At 36.8% G+C, this 18,477-nt stretch overlaps 1 protein-coding gene across 1 annotated transcript; it reads left to right on the plus strand.

Moving 5' to 3' along the window:
- Positions 1-240: 240 nt before the first annotated feature.
- APELA (apelin receptor early endogenous ligand) lies at positions 241-1,894 on the plus strand. The gene is made up of 2 exons (XM_069493408.1): positions 241-316; positions 1,806-1,894. Exons 1-2 carry the CDS (start codon positions 241-243, stop codon positions 1,892-1,894), a joined length of 165 nt encoding a protein of 54 aa, XP_069349509.1.
- Positions 1,895-18,477: the final 16,583 nt, after the last annotated feature.

An 18,477-nucleotide genomic window follows, 5' to 3' on the forward strand; every position in this document is an offset into this window, starting at 1 on the left:
GGAGTGACGGGGAAAAGGAGGAGAGAAGTGGAGGAGGGGTTTGAAGCTGAGGGAGGCTCTGACCACAGCCCAGCACACCATAACCCTGTCTGATGTGATCATTAACCTTTCTGGAAAAGGCAGCTGGCAATTCTCTGAGGTTGTCTTTAGGATGTAAGGAGAGCCACACAGATATTGCACAGACTACAGATTGTTTGGTTTACTTTGAGAGCTGTTGGTCCACTTTTGTGTGGCAGAAAAATGAGATTTCAACAATTCCTTTTTGTATTTTTCATTTTTATGATGAGTCTTCTCCTTATTAATGGACAGAGACCAGGTAAGACATTTGTACCGAGTAAACTTGCTATGCCTGTTTGTGTTCCTGGGTCCCTGAGCGGGATTGTGTTTATCTGAAAATCACTTAGGTGTGCTTGCAGTTAGTAGTATTAGGGGTAAATGTGTAGGGTTTTGGAAGTATGCTATTTATCCTGTTGGGTGTACTATCTGGATATTTTAAAAATGGCTGGACTTTAGAATGATAACATGATCTTTATCATTAAAATGATAAAAATGATCTTACAACTATTTTTTTCTAAATGCAAGGAAAATTTATCACTAAGCTATTGCAGATATGTTCTTACAAGAAAAAAGAAATGGAAATGTTTATTTATTCATTATAGAGGTAAATAAACCTATAAATTTTTAGGTAAAATGCAAAATCCAAAGCAGTTTATTAAAAAAGCATGTAGCTGGCTGGAGTAGAGGCTGAATTAACATTTAAAAATCATAATGTCTGAGATTTACTCATTTTTTGGCTATCTCCCATGTATAATGAAGTATACATGTTATAGTTAAAAAAATTGAAAAATAAAAAACAATATGAAAAAATACAAGTGAAATATTAATAGCTGTTATTTCTAGTTATATAGTTAGGAATATCATTTAAAACAAATAAGTGCAGTTTTTATTACTATTATGTTTATAGAGCCAAAAATGTCAAAAATATGTATGGCCAAGATACATAATATTAATATACTCGACACTTTTTTCAGTTTTTCAATAATTGATATTTATCATGTTATATTTAACCAACAGGAATTTAGTAGACAAAATTATCATATGTGCTTATACTTCAAAAACAAGATTTCAAAGCACTGATAAGTTAAAAAAAAATAGAGTTTTCTGACTCAGGAAAATTGTTGAAAGAAATTATTGCAAACCCAAGTTTAAGTAGAAAGTTGATAATATTTACATCTAAATATGTTAGATTATTCACTTGGTAATATACTTCTCCAGTTAGAACAGAAAATGGTACATAAGTGGTTAAAAATTCAGACTTTGCCTTTTAGTTAATTGGAAGTTTGATCGCTGTGAGTTTATTTCAAACGACGTCCCCTGGTCTGTCCTTTTACATAAATAATAAAGTTCCAAGTCAGCAACTCAGAGAGAGCAGCTTGATCGTTTCTTATTGTTTACAGTAATGGCTATTCAAGCCATTTCTACTTTTTCAAAATACAGAACACCTTAGACAGTATTCTTATAAAATATTTGTGATTAATTTACTACATAAAAAGGTCTAAGAGCATTTAGGAAGACAGCTATCTAAAAGGAGGATATTACTATTAAGATCTTGCTATTAACATTACCTGTTAGGAATGCATCTTTTGTGTATGCATCTCACTAATTTTTTATACCATAATTACATCTGAACAAATAGCAAATAGCTACAGTATAGTTTGGCTCCAAAATACAGTTTTGCATTCTCCAAATTAAACAACAAATTTCTGAAAAATGCTCCTCATATTTCTTTTTCTTTTTTTCTTCAGCTAATTTGGCCATGAGAAGAAAATTGCACAGACACAACTGCCTGCAGAGGAGATGTATGCCTCTTCATTCACGAGTGCCCTTCCCCTGAGGTATTTCTGATAGGAAATAGTTTTACTACATTTAGTCAATGTTCCAAATTGGATATACTAAATAATGTTTACTCATATTTTGTAATCTGTGATACTGGGTTATGGTGATGTCAAAGCTTAAGAGAGGCATACTAATAAATGAAAGAGTGAAATGAATGACAGGATGTTTGAGAATTGCTTTAATAGTTAAGGAAGAAATGAGATAGGTGAAAATGTAGGAAAATCTTGATAATTGTTAAATCTGAGTGATAACTACACAGAGGCTAATACTATTGTGTGTGTTGAGAATTTTCATAATTAAAAAATAGGGCTCTGGAAGAATTTAATTATAAAATTGTCTTTATACATATGTTTTGAAAAACACTGGCTAGCTCTTGGTTATACCCAGGACAAGCACATTTCCATTAAGATCACTGTGTACCGGAAAGCATTGGGACATATTACCCAACACCATACCAGTGATGGACTAGCCTCAATACTACAGGGCTTACTTTTTCTGAATGTATTTCTTTAATATTTAAAATAAACTTAATATTAATGACATGACAGCTTTCCAGCCTCACTACTATTAATAGTATTGGTCTTAATGGTTGCATCTCTAAGGATAAATTTTGAAGAAAATTTTGCTCCTCCCTTTTTTGCTTTTACACTCACTAAATAATTTTACACCACCACTATCATTCGTAATACTGTTTGAATCAATTAACTTCAAACACTGCCCGAGTCTAAGTCACCTCAAACTAAAAAATAAATACTTTGGCATTCCATTGTAATTATTTTAAGCTCATTAATTCATTTAAAATATATTTCTTTTAAAGAATGCTATAGAAATATCTCTCAGCTGGTTAATACACATGGGCAATGGCTAAATTAGCTTATTCAGTTGGTCTGTAGACTAATTTTATGGCTCTATTCATTCAGTGGAAAGAATGGTTGCTATGCCTATTGTTTAATTCCTGCTTTTCAAACCCCTTGAAAGCCCTGGAGTAGGAAGTTAAATGAAGAAAGAGCAATTCAGTAATAAGCATTTATCAAAAGGACTAAGACAAAAAGCCAAGTTCTCTATGCCTATATCTGTGACAAATTACTCTCTGCTATCAAAATATGAAAAATGGGTTTGGTGGAGGAATCCAGAAAGATATAGTAGGAGGCTCCTGAGAAGCCAATTAATAGTGACTGAAACATGCTTTAAAAGGATTTAATATGTTAAAATATCCTTTGGTGTGTGTTAATAATACTTCCAGCAGAGCATTTTAGTCTCATGTATAAAATATTAGTAAAATCTGTGCTTAGGAGTGGAGAAGTTCCAGATTTTTCCAGTACTCTCCCATAAATAACAAAGAGGAGGAGACACATTCCACAATAGCAAGAAAATTCCTGCATATACAGAGAAAAGTACCTTACAAAAATAGGAACACAAATCCTTAGCCACAGGTTATCCTCAAACAGCCTACTGTGAAAACCAGGGTTGTAAATAAACAAAATAAAGTAGTGAAATTTGAACTGTTAAACGTAAGGGAAATTTTGATCTATAAACCAAGTTTGTAAAGCAAAGGGAAATTTAAATAAAAGCTATATAAACCACTTAATAGCAATCCTTGCTGATAGCTTTATAGAACTGCTCAGGTTACAGCATCCATGCTCTGTTTTAGGCTAGTTCTACATTCCAGCTACGGTTCGTGGAAGAATATTTTAAAGTCACCTGAATCTAGTGATTACTATAAAAGCCAATGTAAGACAAACATTAAGACAATTTCCCAAGATCTTGCTCAGCCAGTACTATAAAACTGCTGTCTTCCTATTCGGTAACATAATTCTCAGCGTCTTAAGTATTTTCACATTTGTGTATGTCTTTTAACAAGGGCACTTTGACAACCAGGTAAATGCACTCTGGACCTATGTAGTGGACTCTAAGGCAAAAGCTCCCTTTTATTTTTCCTGCTCTGTTTTTTGGGTGGTTTAGATAAAATCACACATGGTTATTTGATTCAGTTAGGGTCAAGTAAGACTGTAAATGGGATAGCTAAAGTAAACAATCCACTCTGGCAGTTTTCCAGATTAACCCTTTAGAGTGGCTTAGACCTTTAGCTCATTTGATAGGAACACCCTGTTATCTTCATTCTGCCCACTTTCCCAGCTCCTGGAGTCCTCCTCAGTGATCCTCAGCAAGATTTCCAACCTGTATAACTGAGTCAATTAAACAAAAAAAATCTATGGTGAATGCAGTTTATTTCCTTGATTTTGTTTTTCTCACAGAAATATTTTGGCATCACCTTCAGTCCTAAGGGAATGAAAGTGGAGAGTGAGAGAAGGAAATGCAGGCTTGTAGGCTGATGTGAGAGCCCTGGAGTGGGAAATGCGGAACTTAAGATTCAAATGACTTCCCCTTTCCAACAGTAAAATCTCATCCCATCAATGCTTTTATTTATAAATATGTACTCTAGATAACTATCTCTCCTGTGAATACATACTCTATCTAGCTTTTTAGTAATAATTGTAATACATGTTCATGCGATAAAATTTATTTCTAACAGTATGGAAGAATAAAGTCAAAAGTACAAATTCCCCATCCCGCCCTGTTGACCGATTTCACTTCCCAGAGGCTATGAAAATAAATTTGGTAACAAGTGCCTTTTAATATACTATTTTAAATTGAGTCCAGCCAATACTCTTGTCACCCTTGCTTACCATTCAATGTGCTTCTAGTCCTCTAATTTCTGCCTTATTCTTACCCACTTGCAGTCATGGGCTTCTGCTTCCCAACTCTTTCTGCAATTGCCCTATTGTCCCTTCTCTCTTCATTCTCTCTACCCAACTCTGCCTTCAGCACAGAAGCTCTACTTTAGCCAAGGACTTCATCTCCACCTTTAGCCATGGCTAAAGAGTTCTGGGAAGAACTCTTCTGCTCATTTTTAGGCACCTCTGCTCCCCATTTAGCTATATATTTCAAGCCTTTAATCATCTCTGTACTTCTGTTTGTTTGTGTGTGTGTGTGTTTGTTTGTTTGTTTGTTTTGAGACAGAGTCTCACTCTGTTGCCCGGGCTAGAGGGCCATGGCATCAGCCTAGCTCACAGCAACCTCAAACTCCTGGGCTCAAGCAATCCCTCTGCCTTAGCCTCCTGAGTAGCTGGGACTATGGGCATGGGCCACCATGCCCGGCTAATTTTTTCTATATATTTTTGGTTTTCCAGCTAATTTCGTTCTATTTTTCTTTTAGTAAAGATGGGGTCTCGCTCTTGCTCAGGCTGGTCTCTAACTCCTGAGCTCAAGCGATCCTCCTGCCTCAGCCTCCCGAGTAGCTGGGACTACAGGCATGCACCACTATGCCCGGCTAATTTTTCTATATATATTTTTAGTTGTCCATATAATTTCTTTCTATTTTTAGTAGAGACGGGGTCTCGCTCTTGCTCAGGCTGGTCTCGAACTCCTGACCTTGAGCAATCCACCCGCCTCGGCCTCCCAGAGTGCTAGGATTACAGGCGTGAGCCACCGCGCCCGGCCCTCTGTACTTCTTAACTTCCTCTGTCAACTCACAGCAAGAGATAACTCCTCCCAGATGGTATCACAGAGAAAATGGAGATCATTAAGCCTCAAAATCCTACCCCACCCTCAAACTGCAAACCCTACAATGACAAACTACAAACTACCTCTGGAATACTTCTTCTATTTTTCCCTTCCTAGTCTTTCACTAAGACATGTCTCTTTTGGGTATGGTTAATCTCTGTACACCTCAAAGACTTTGATCCAGTAATTACTCCCTCCTCCCCTCCCAAGAATGCTCAATATGTCAAAACTAATCCATTTCAGGAAGGAAGGAAGGAAGGAAGGAAGGAAGGAAGGAAGGAAGGAAAGAAAGAAAAAAGATCCACCAATGACCCCATAGTGCTCTCTAGTGACCAGCCTATGTTCTTCTCCTCACAGGCAAATTTCTTGAAAAGATGGCTGTTTCCTTTCCTCCCATCTATTTTCAATACATTGCTCCCTATTTCATTCTCAGAAAGGTCCCTCATGACTTCCTTCTTCCTAATCCAGTGAACACATTTTAGTCCTGATCTGTTACCTTACTGTAGGTCCAAGGATAGAATGGGCTGTCCTGGGCTTCAGTGATGCCATGTTTTCTCTTTTCTCCTACTTCTCTCTGAAACAAATCATGATTTTTTTTAGGACCTCTACAGGATGTTCAATTGCCTACATGAAATCACTTCAGCTGTCTATAGGCATCTTAAGCTTTTGTCTGCACTGCATATGCAAATTTCCACAATGGCTTTTTTGAGGCTTATTCTCATAGCTCAGTTCTCTGTTCCAATATCACATATGTCATCAGAAGTCCTTCCTTGATGACCTGACATAAAATAGCAATATCTCATAATACTCAAGATACCCCTATTCCCCTTATCTTAGTTTGTCTCTGTAACACCTATTGCCATCTGACATATATAACACATACCAGGGCTGTCTGGAAAGTATCTAGCCATGTAACCATTCTGGTTATATTAACAATGGATGGATACTTTCCAGGCAGCCCTTGTATATTTACTTTGTTATTATGTTTAGTATCTACTTCTCTTCATTAGAATGTAAATTCCATGAGAACAGGGACTTTACTTTGGTTACAACTATATGCCCAGGGACTATTGTAAGCTCTCAAAAAAAATTTGATGAATTAATGAGTGAGTGAATGGATAAATGAATGGATAGCTAAAAGGGAATTCTTCAATTCCTCCCACTCAGTTATTTCTCCTTCTGTGTTCTCAAAATTTGGGAAATAATTATAAAGCCACCATGTACTAGATGTTTGCTAAATATTAGGCACTGTGATATGAAATACACATGTTACTATCTCATTCAATGTAAATTTCTTAACATGATGCCCTAGTATTCACTTCTAGTTGGTTTCCCAAACCTATCATTTCCACCTTGAAATAATTTTTAAATTTGCCCATTTCATTTCTATTGTTACTATCTTTTTTTTTTTTGAGACAGGGCCTCACTCTGTCACCCAGGTTGCAATGCAGTGGCATTTTCATAGCTCACTATAACCTCAAACTCCTGGGCTCAAGCAATCCCCACACCTCAGCCTCCTGAGTAGCTGAGACTACAGGTGCCACCACTATGCTCAGCTAATTTTTCTTATTTTCAGCAGAAACATTGTCTCACTATGTTGCCCAGGCTGATCTCAAACTCCTGGCCTCAAACGATGCTCCCACCTTGGCCTCCCAAAGTGCTGGGATTACAGGAGTGAGCCACTGTGCCCAGCCTGTTGTCTCTCTTCAGTATGACTTCAAAATCTTAACTGCTCACTCTAGCCTCCAGTTTTGGTTCTGGAATATCCTTTTTTTTTTTTTTTTTTCCTTTTACCATCTGATCTTTCTAAACTGTAAATTCAATTATGTCACATCTTGATTAAAATATTTAACTGTCCCCATAGCCTTCAGGACAGTAAGAATTCACATAATTTGACAAACACCACCTTATAAAATGTACTTCTCCAGTCTCATCTGCCACCTCTTTCTTTCCCCTTTCCCTCTCCCTGATAAGAATTAAGACTGTGTTTGGACCACCTGGATTCAAGCTTTGGCCACATAGCTAACTCTCTGGTGATCATTGGTAAGTCACTTATCCTCTCTAAGCTTCCCTCCACTTCCAAATCTATTTTTTTTTTTTTTAATTTTTTTTTTTTTTTTTTTTGAGACAGAGTCTCACTTTGTTGCCCAGGCTAGAGTGAGTGCCGTGGCGTCAGCCTAGCTCACAGCAACCTCAAACTCCTGGGCTCAAGCGATCCTCCTGCCTCAGCCTCCCGAGTAGCTGGGACTACAGGCATGCGCCACTATGCCCGGCTAATTTTTCTATATATATATTTTTAGTTGTCCATATAATTTTTTTCTATTTTTAGTAGAGACGGGGTCTCGCTCTTGCTCAGGCTGGTCTCGAACTCCTGACCTTGAGTGATCCACCCGCCTCGGCCTCCCAGAGTGCTAGGATTACAGGCGTGAGCCACCGCGCCCGGCCCACTTCCAAATCTATATAACAGAACTAGTCGTAGTATTTAACCTATCATAACAATACTTGGCACATAGTAAGTGCTAAATAAATAGTAGCTGGAGTTATTATTAATACTATTACTTTAAAGTCAGTCCATTCTTCACCTCTCGCTGTTCTTCAAGCTACACTTTTACCTGCAATGTCCTTTTTTTCAGTGTTTTCCTCATTATCATTCATCCTTCAGGAAAACTTCTCTGATTTTGATACCCTGATCTGTTAGATATGCTCACTTTTGCTCTCAGCGTGATTTGCATAAGTACTTGACTCACTGCATTATAATATGTGCTGCCTAAGGGGGCATCATTCACTATATGTTAATTGACTGTACTCCTCCCCTCCTCCCTCTGCTTGCTGTAAAATTCCCTGAAGGCAGAGGGTGGGTTTAAATTTTATCTTTGTGTCTTTAGTCAAGAAAAGTGCCTGGAACACAGGCACTTCATAAATGTTGCTAAAAGAAATGAAATGAAATTTTTACTTATTATCTTAGCATTTAAGACTTACAGTCCTAGTATTAACTTTCAAACCCAACTATGATTTCCTGTCTCTGTGCTGGAGATGTTTCCTCTCCTAGAAATTCCTTCCCTCATTTTAACCAGTCTGAACTCTCCCCCTCCCCCCTACACCCCAGGGTTCTCTTTCAATTTCACTTTCTTTCTGAGGCCCACCCTGATTCAGTTAGTTTACAATAATCTCCTTACTCCCAACAGTCACAGCATTTTTTATTAGTAGGATTTAAAGCCATTTATTACATTCTACTTTAGGTTTCTACATTTCTTTAGATTTATCAGTATTGGGGCCTGACATGGTAGCTCATACCTGTAATCCTAGCACTGAGAGAGCCTAGCCGGGAGGACTGCTTGAGGCCAGGAGTTTGAGACCAGCCTGAACAATTTAGGAAAAATTAGCTGGATGTGGTGGCATGGGCCTGTAATCCCAGCTACTCAGAAGGCTGAGGCAGGAGGACCTCTTGAGCACAGGAAATTGCAGTGAGCTATGATGAACCCCCTGCACTCTACCCCTGGCAACAGAGCAAAACCCGATCTTCAAAAAAAAAAAAGAAAGAAAGAAAGAAAGAAAGAAAGAAAGAAAGAAAGAAAAAGAAAAAAGATTTTTATCAGTATTGGAATGTGAGTTGCTTGAAGACAAAATTTGGCCCCTCACAAACCTTTGCTTAATGTGAATGGCCTGAGAGCTGCCTTAGGGACAAGCGATTCCTATGTGGACTATAATATATGTAGGACATATTGTATAAAACTAAATAAAATATAGAAAATTACTGTTTTCTCAATTAACCATAGTCCAGTGTCCAAAGATCTTGCTTGGAGAAAATTCCTAATGTCTCCAGTTTACTGATGAAATAAAACTTTTTTGTAAAGATTAGAATGCCTTAATGATAAATATATTTATGTATACACTTATCTATTTAGCATATTAACATAAAATATATGGTGATGTTTATAATATTATAAACACATATTATAATAATTGTATAGTCTCCTATACGGAATATGTAATACAATGGGCTAAAGCCTAACTTCAGAGTTTTCTTCATTTTAGAAACTTATTTCTTTGTACAAAGTATGTAAGAATTCTTTCTGTAAATGCTTAAAATAGCTGCTATCATGTTGTTCAGCAATGTAAAATTTCTTTTTAGCATAAATCTTTGTTCTTAGTTTGTTCTTAGTCAAGTCTTTAATTAGTGCCCTGTTGAAATCAGGTAAACTTTATTATTACATGGCAGTAATGTAATAGAAAAATATATTATTCTTATACAGCAGCAAGAGAATATGTGTTGCCTTTAGGTGACTTGAGAACACCAAAATCACTTATTAACTATTTCAATACATTTTGCTGTTGGATGTTTTTTTTTTTTCTCTTCCCTTGCAATTAATGTTGTCTGATGTTGGATTTATTTTTATATTTAAGTGTTGTGTGGTATCGAATGCCACAATTCTTTCAACACTGTCAATAACATCAAAACTTATAGATGAATCTAACTTCCTGATTTTAATAAAATTATAAGCAATCATCACCAAAAACACTTAAATTCGTGTTAGTGTATTTACAACCCCTCTGAATCTTGCCACTTTATAATTAAAATCCTTGCTAGTTTATCTGTTACCACTCAGAATATTTATAAATATTTGTAAATAAGATAATTAATAATGCAAACCATGTATCTTCCACTTTCTTAAAACTTTATTAGCAAAGAAAATAGGCAGAATACAAAGGCTTTCCCAAGACCTTCCCCACTTGGCCCCACCCATGCACACCCATAGTCACGCCTGGAGCTTGGCAGCCCCTCCAACTGTTCAGACCCCGCAGTCCTTCCAGAGTATTGACCTCCCTTCTCCAGATCCACGGCTCCTCTCTAGTCTTCCCTTTCTCCTGCTAGCAGTTTATAATACATTATTTCCATAATTGCTGCCAGTATTGCTGGTTTCTTTGCTCCTCCATCTTCGTGTCATTGTTCTGAAAGAAACCCTAAGTCTCCTTCCATCTGTGCTGTGGATCCCTTCCTCTCTCACGTTTTCAGGAATCTCACGCTGCCACTTACACTTTTCTTCATTCTCTTCTCTCTCTGGACCATCATGTCAACATGGGGTTTTAGATGCTGACAAGCCTATACACTAAAACAAACAACAAACATGCACACTTCCACCCACATACCTCTCAGTCACAGCTCTCATGATTTTTCTGTACTCATCGTCCCCAATTCATTATATTGCATTCACATGTCAACCCACTTTAATCTGTCTTACACCCCCTTTAAAATGGCCATTAATTGTCTTCATCTCAAAATTAACGGACATTTTTTAGTTTTCCCCTGAATTTACAGCAAAATTTAGCAACTGGCTGCTCAGTCTGTGAAAATCCCATTCCTTAAATTCCAGGGCAACATTTCCACTAAGTTCTCAGCTGACCTGGTTTCTGGACAGTCTTATTCTTCCTTATGAGGTAGAGTTTATCTCTACTCTCTCCCGCTCTGTTTCTCCTATTCCTTTAGCCTAACCTGCCTCTTTACACTTATTGATAATACTCTGGGGGGAAAAAGACCACTCAAATGAGATCAAGCCAGGGGTATTTATTTCAAGTTTATATAGCAAGGGAGTCAGGCACCACGACTTGCCTTTGGCAGAGTACTGAAGACAGGTAGGGAGTCAGGAAAGCTTCATTGTGGAAAAAAAGGGAAGGCTTCAGGTGTGATCTTATTGGAGATTGTTGGCATGGGGAAATTGAAGGCAGGCTATCTAGAAGCAGGACTTCTTATTTAATTGGTTTTGGAAGTATACGTGGCTTTCTCTGGTTAGTTCTGAATTGGAACCAGGAGAGGAGAGGTAAAAATTAGGGAAGCTGGCAGTTATTGGCCAAATCTTTACTATTTGGGACCAGTTGCTGCAGAGGTTGTGATTTAGCTTTTTGGACTGGTTGCTGCAGAGTACGTGGGTCAGAGTTTCAATATATGGTCTGACTATTATACATTTATATATTCAGTCTCTGAGCTTCAAACTTATTACCCATTTACATCACCCAAGCTCAACTACTGTTTACCTTGCAGCAACCTCCTCATATCTACTTTTGCTTCTCTTTTATCCATTCTTCATATTAAAGCTTCATACTACTTAAGATCCTTTAGTGATTTCTCATTACTGTTTGGATTAAAATAAAATTTTTAATGTAAACTACAAAACTGTGAATGATCAAGGGCTTCTGTATCTCTCCAACCCTATCTGACTCACTGTGGCTACCTGTGAGTTTATCAAATTTGTCATCTTTCTTGCCACTTCAAGGGCTTTCACATGCTATTTTCTCTGCCTAAGATGTTCTTTCCCTCTCTTCACCTATTAATCTGTTCCTACTCCATCACAACTTTTATCAAATGTTACTTCACTTGTGTGTATATGGGTATGTTTGTACCACATATAAATTCTTTAATTACAGTGGCCAAAGTAATTTTGGGAGGAGGGAGTGGGTGGGTGAGGGGTTTTCGAATTCTTTAGGTATTAGGTTTCATTTATATTGAAATTGTGTTGGAGCTTAGTTCAACTTTATACTTAAGTCTCCACATTTTTCTCTAATAGCAACATTTTTATTTTTGCAAAAATTATATGTGTATAAATATGATATATATACACATATTATTTAAACACATGGGAAATCCATATGCTACTTTGACTCTTTAATTGGATGTATTGATTTGTGCATAGGAAGATAGTCATTTTGAATGACTCTTTAGTCCAATCTGCCCTCCATATCCATGGGTTCCTCATCTGTGGATTCAATCAACAGCAGATTGAAAATATTTGAGAACAAAAGGATGGTTGCATCTGTACTGAACATGTACAGACTTTTGTCATTATTCCCTAAACAATATAGTATAACAACTATTTATATAGCATTTATATTGTATTAGGTATTATAAGTAATCTAGAGATGATTTAAAGTACACAGGATGCTGGGCATAGGTTATAGGCAAATATTATATCATTTTATATAAGGGACTTGACCACATTTGGATTTTGGTATCCAAAGAGGGTCCTGGAAACATCCCCCTTGGATACCAAGGGACAATTATATCTCATTGTATGGACAGCCTTAATTTATTTAACCTGACTTTATTGATGGATACTTATATTTTGTCTTATTTGTTTCTGCTGCAAACACTGGTAAATTTTCATAGTTCATTGTCTATTTAAAAAATATTAATCATGGCTAAATTGATCTGCTAGATAGCATTTCTTATTATGATGTGTTTGTTTCTCCCTTGCCTCCCTAATGCAGATCTCTCTAGCTAACTTTATCCCGTCTACCAAAAAAAGAAGAGGAGTGAAGAAAAGATACCCAACTACACAAAAGAACTTCCTTATGGCAATAGAGTGATTGCTTAGAAGTTCCTGTACAAAAAGGAATTGTTTGAAGGCACCTGGGATGGTTTATTAGTTTCAAAGGATTTTTCTGCTTCCTGGTTTCTCTCAAGAGGAAAAATAACACAAATTCAAAATGATTCCAGTGTGAAGCACAATTATTTGCCTGCATAACAAAAATATTTCATCTTTTTCTGTACATTATTTTTCTTTCATAGGTTTAAAAGAAAAATGCTTTTTAATGTCTTAGAACTCTCTAACTGTAAAAAGTACAAGAATTTAAAATTTTTCTTTCATACTTCTATAATTCTCCAAAAGTATTAATTTTGTATATATTTGAGAGATTTTTTTTTAAAAATGCAAAATCTGAAATCAATTGCTTTGACCATTTCGCTTTGCACAGTAGGGAGAGAATAATTGGTTCACTGATTATTTATATAATGAGATTAAGAAAGAAGCTATTAATTGCTACCAATTTTATATGATAGGCTTTAATGTTTATGAAAGTATGATTTTTTATTTTATGAGAAATATCCATTTGAAGTTATAAAAGAAAGCATAACATTCTAATTGTAGTTCATTTTATCTTGCAATGGAAACATTCATTTTTGAATCTGTTTCTTATGTAATTATAATAAGCCAATGTTTGGTTTTCTTTGAAGTTCTCTTATTTCTCTCCTTGTTTATTTTGCATATATAGTTCCTTAAAAAAGGCCTACTTCAAGTTAACATCTGAAATATAGTTATGCCAATGAAGTCCCACACATTGGGTAAAATCTGTACCTAAAATATGCGTACTCATCATTCTGACAGGCTTTGTTTTGGTGCTATTCATCCTGTGAGGCTGAGACGTTAAAAAAAAAAAAAAATCAGAAAAAACTTAGGGCTACGATTACCTAAAAAGGAAACTATCCTGTCTAAATCTGAATTGTGCTGATAAATAGCTGTTCCCAAGTTGTTACATATGCTCTTAATTTGTATTTATTGAAGGACTGTTAGCTTAGTGCCACAAAATTTTTATCTTACTTAATTCCAGATATGAAATTTATAAATTCATATCTTTTTAGAAAAATTATTTTAAGAATAGAGACATGTTCTCACTGTTGCCCCAGACTGGTCTCTAACTCCCGGGCTCAAGCACTCCTCTCACCTCAGCCTCCCTCTCGGCATGTGCCTGGGATTATAGGCACATGTCATGGCACCTGGTTCCCATATGTTGACTAGAAGTTTCACTTTGTAAACATTATAGAGTGGTAGAAGCTATAAACCATTAGCCTTTATTTTTCTAAAATAAGAGGTTGAGATTAATACACAAAGAATTTTAAATGGAAAATCTGACAACGTCATGGAGTTTGCCTCCCTTTCGAAGCTTATTAAAAGTGTCTTTTGGGATGGAAGGTGCTTATATAAGACACTGTAATTAAAATTATACACAAATAAAAGATGTTTTAGGAAATGAGATATTTTTGGGGAAATCCTAAATAGCTTTTGGATAAATTATAATTCCTTTCTACAAATGCATCTGAGTAGAAACATAAGCTATTATCGCTTACATTTATGTTTAATACATGTACTCATTTGTATATTTTGTATAAAAAACCCCAACACTTTATACATTCAGATATATCTCATTCAATGCAAGCCTATACTTTTTCAAGTAAAGATTCTTTCACTGAAAAAGTTACAAACCAGCATTACCACTGTAAACTAATTAAATGGTTATAGATTTCTGCTCAGCTTCAGTAATTGTTCAATAAAACAAACACTCGGTGATTTTGAGTGTCTAGTTGTCCTTACTTTGTATAAGAAATGTTCAGAGTGGTTAAGTATAACATAGTAGAAATGTTCCTGATACTTGTCTCTATTTCCAGTGTTTGTTGAGACATTTAAGACTGAACAGCCTTAATACATATCCTACCACTGCAAATCTTTTACTTAATTCAAGATTATTACAGCAAGGGCAAAGAATCTCTTAAAGTCTACCAAAACTCAATAACCAGTGGCATGTATGCTGGCTGGCATACCAGAACAAATTCTTAACAGTAGAGTCATATTTTATTCACTGGGAGGTGGCTGGGGAGACCAGAGGAGTGTCAAACCTGTGTTCTTTAAACTTAACCATTTTTATGATTTGGTACTCATTTTATTCTCTTTCTATTAAAAGTTATTTGTAATTCCTAACATTTTCAGAACACAAAGGAAAGAGAGTTTATATAGTTTAATCAAGATGATTAAAGGGGGCCAGGTGTGGTGGCTCACGCCTCTAATTCTAGCACTCTTGGAGGCCGAGGTGGGAGGATCACTTGAGGTCAGGAATTCGAGACCTGTCTCAGCAACAGCAAGACCCCTCTCACTAAAAATAGAAAGAATTAGCCGGGCATGGTGGCCTGTGCCTGTAGTCCCAGCTACTCAGGAAGCTGAGACAGGAGGATCACTTGGGCCCAGGAATTTGAGGTTGCTGTGAGCTAGGCTGACACCATGGCACTCTAGCCTGGGCAACAGAACAAGACTCTGTCTAAAAAAACTCCTAGAAGATGATTAAGGGGATCAGTAGTAATGGTGCTACCCCAATTTGGATTCCTGGAGTGAGTCAGTGAAGTAGAACAGATGGAGAGTGGTGGACCAAAGAACATTGTAATTGCTGATCCTGTCTTTTATATTTAGCCTTTCTTACAGGCTCCTTTGAAAAGCTGAATAAGTAAAGTCTTTGGTCCCATTCCTTATCATTTTTACCCTTCTTTTTCAAGGACAGGACTAGAATGAGTGAACACAAAATTTAAGAGTGACAATAATCTCAGTAATCAAGGTAACATTTTTAAGGTCATTTTGGGGGAAAAAAATAAAAATTAACACTCCTCCCAAAATGTATGATGAATATAATATCAGAATTTTACATAAAGACAAAATATCAGTTAAGCCATGTGAAAGCAAAAGAGAAAAAAAGTAATACTAATCAGTAACAAGAGCTTTGTCCAGGCATATTGGGGTCTGAGTTCCAGCCAATTTTTCCACCTTTCCCTCTTACTTTCCAAAATGACTTCACTCCCCAAAGTCCAGATCTATATCCCATTTTCCATTCTTGGCTTCCACTGGACCAGAGTGTTTATGGAAAGAACACCAGATTTCAGCCCTGGCTTTTTAAAATAATACATCTAAGCTCTCCTCCTTCTATAAAATTATATTAGTGGATTCCAAGCAGTAAGAGAAGTAGTTAGGTTGATAATTTCAGGCTCTGGCCTCTGTCAATTCCTCTGCAGAAAAGTGCTATTAACCCCGTATGGAAGTTTGCCATCTGATTCACCAAGAATCTACAAGAACTACCTACATTATCTCCTGACCCTGCACACTTTTAAGATTATTACAGCACTCTATTTTTGCAAATGTCCTCATGATACCTTATATTGGTATCGACTCTGTTTTGTGGCTCTTGCCATGTGGCTTTATACTACTCCTTAAAGTTCTTAACTTGATAATGAGTAACTAACAGTAAAGGGATATTTTGGCATGTAGCCATTTCTCAGTTTTACTTTTCTTTTCTTTTCTTTTTTTTTTTTTTTTTTTTTTTGAGACAAAATCTCGCTGTGTTGCCTAAGCTAGAGTGCAATTGCATAATTATAGCTCACTGCAACCTCAAATTCCCAGGCTCAAACGATCCTTCCACTTCAGCCTCCCAAGTGGCTGGGACTACAGGTGAATGCCATCATGTCTGGCTAATTTTTAAGTTTGTTTTTCTTTTTTTGAGACAGAGTCTCATTCTGTTGTCGTGGCTAGAGTGCCGTGGCGTCAGCCTAGCTCACAGCAACCTCAAACTCCTGGGCTCAAGCAATCCTTCTGCCTCAGCCTCCCAAGTAGCTGGGACCACAGGCATGTGCCACCATGCCCAGCTAATTTTTTCTATATATACTTTTAGTTGTCCATATAATTTCTTTCTATTTTTCTTTTAGTAGAGACAGGGGTCTCTCTCTTGCTCAGGCTGGTCTCAAACTCCTGAGTTCAAACTATCCTCCCGCCTCGGGCTCCCAGAGTGCTGGAATTACAGGTGTGAGCCACCTTGCCGAGCCTGATAAGAAAATATTTACCAAAAGATAACTTGTCAAGGTCACACAAGGCAGAAGAGGACAGAGCATGGATTTGAACTCCTGGAAGCCTGGTTCTAAAGTTAAGCCTTAACGACCACTCGTTTTTAACACAGAGAAGTACAGAAACACATATGTGTGCACACACATTTCATACTACATATAAAAAGTTTGTCATGTGTCCTTGCAGGTCTTTACAAGGAAAGGAAAAACAATCTGCTAAAAACCAGATGGAACATTGTATACCACAGCTCTGTGAAAAAATTAAAACAAACAAATAAACAAATGGAACAGCCTGAGACTAAGGCTACAAAGCATCTTAGGAAGTAACAGACATGAAAAATATTCCTTGGCTAAAAAACTAGATCACTGATGAATTAGTAACAGTTTCAGTGGAGGAATAAGAGTGAAAACCAGATTGCTTGTGAACTTGTCTTACAGGGAAGAAAACTGAAAATGCTTACCTATTGGGTACAATGAACAGTATTCTGGTGATAGGCACACCAAAACCCTGACTTAAGCATTATACAAGATATCCACGTAATGAAAACACTTGTACCCTCTTAATATTTTGAAATAAAAAAATAAAAGTTAAAAAAAGAAAATTCTTAAAAGTAACTGATCCAGAAGAATCAAATGCCTAACAACACTTTAAGGTTAATTTGCATCTAGCAGGAAGGCTAGCCCCAACCTGTTAAATTATATTATAGCCTACACAGCATGGTTAGCCTTTCAGCATGGAATGCCATATTGATGGGGTTCCTATCTTAAGTAATTTTTTTCTTTTTTTTTTTTTTTTTAGGGGCCTGGGTGAGGTTCTCGGGTCCCAGGAGAGAGGGGCCCAAGAAGTCGCGTTAAGTAATTGTTAATGCCATCTACGGTGACAGGGCAAGACTCATATTTTGTGTATTATAGTATTAAATTTGAAACCCCACTGTAAAAGAACACACAGGGAAAAGGTTTAAAAATCTGGACTTTTCCTTATCTGTTGATTCTCTAGGTCACACCTCAATTTAACTGCCCACCATCCTTCCCTTCTATGACGGCGTTAAAAGAATCAAAAGATCTGTGTCCTAAATTGAAGCCTGTCATCCTTCCAAAATTCAAATCTCATTACATCATGTTTAAAATACTTCACGGGCTTTCCTTTCTACTTGATAAAAACCAAAATCCTCAATTTGCCTAAAAGGCCTTGCAGCATAGATTCTTGCCTACCTCATCAGCCTCACAAAAGCCATTTTTCATCTCTTCTACTTCTTGCACCTCCTCACTTCTGTGTAGTGTTCCCCAAATGACCTCCTTCAGTCTCTTGTATTAAGTTCTTGCTTTAGAGTTACAAGTTTTCTCCTTGGCTCTTCCGTCAAGCTTGAAGACTTTTATGCTCGATTTTGTCCAACTAATTCAACTTCTACCCTCAAATTCTGCCTTAAATGTCACTTGGCTAGGAAAGACTTGGTGAACCTGTGTTTGTGGGCGGGGACATAATCCCACAGGGTGGGACAGACTCACCCATTCACTCCACTGAGATGCAAATAGATGTAAACAAGTGTTCCTTCCTCTTTCCCAGCAAGGGTAGCCAGCCCTCATCTCTACTTTGG

Source organism: Eulemur rufifrons, chromosome 18, assembly GCF_041146395.1.
Source record: "Eulemur rufifrons isolate Redbay chromosome 18, OSU_ERuf_1, whole genome shotgun sequence".
In the NCBI taxonomy this organism is placed as follows: domain Eukaryota; kingdom Metazoa; phylum Chordata; class Mammalia; order Primates; family Lemuridae; genus Eulemur; species Eulemur rufifrons.

What these genes read in the sequence shown, in the direction of transcription:
- APELA (XM_069493408.1), top strand. Translation starts at nt 241, where the DNA reads ATGAGATTTCAACAATTCCTTTTTGTATTTTTCATTTTTATGATGAGT. An exon ending in TATTAATGGACAGAGACCAG is followed by an intron (nt 317 to 1,805) that starts GTAAGACATTTG and finishes TTTTTTCTTCAG; the next exon opens with CTAATTTGGCCATGAGAAGA.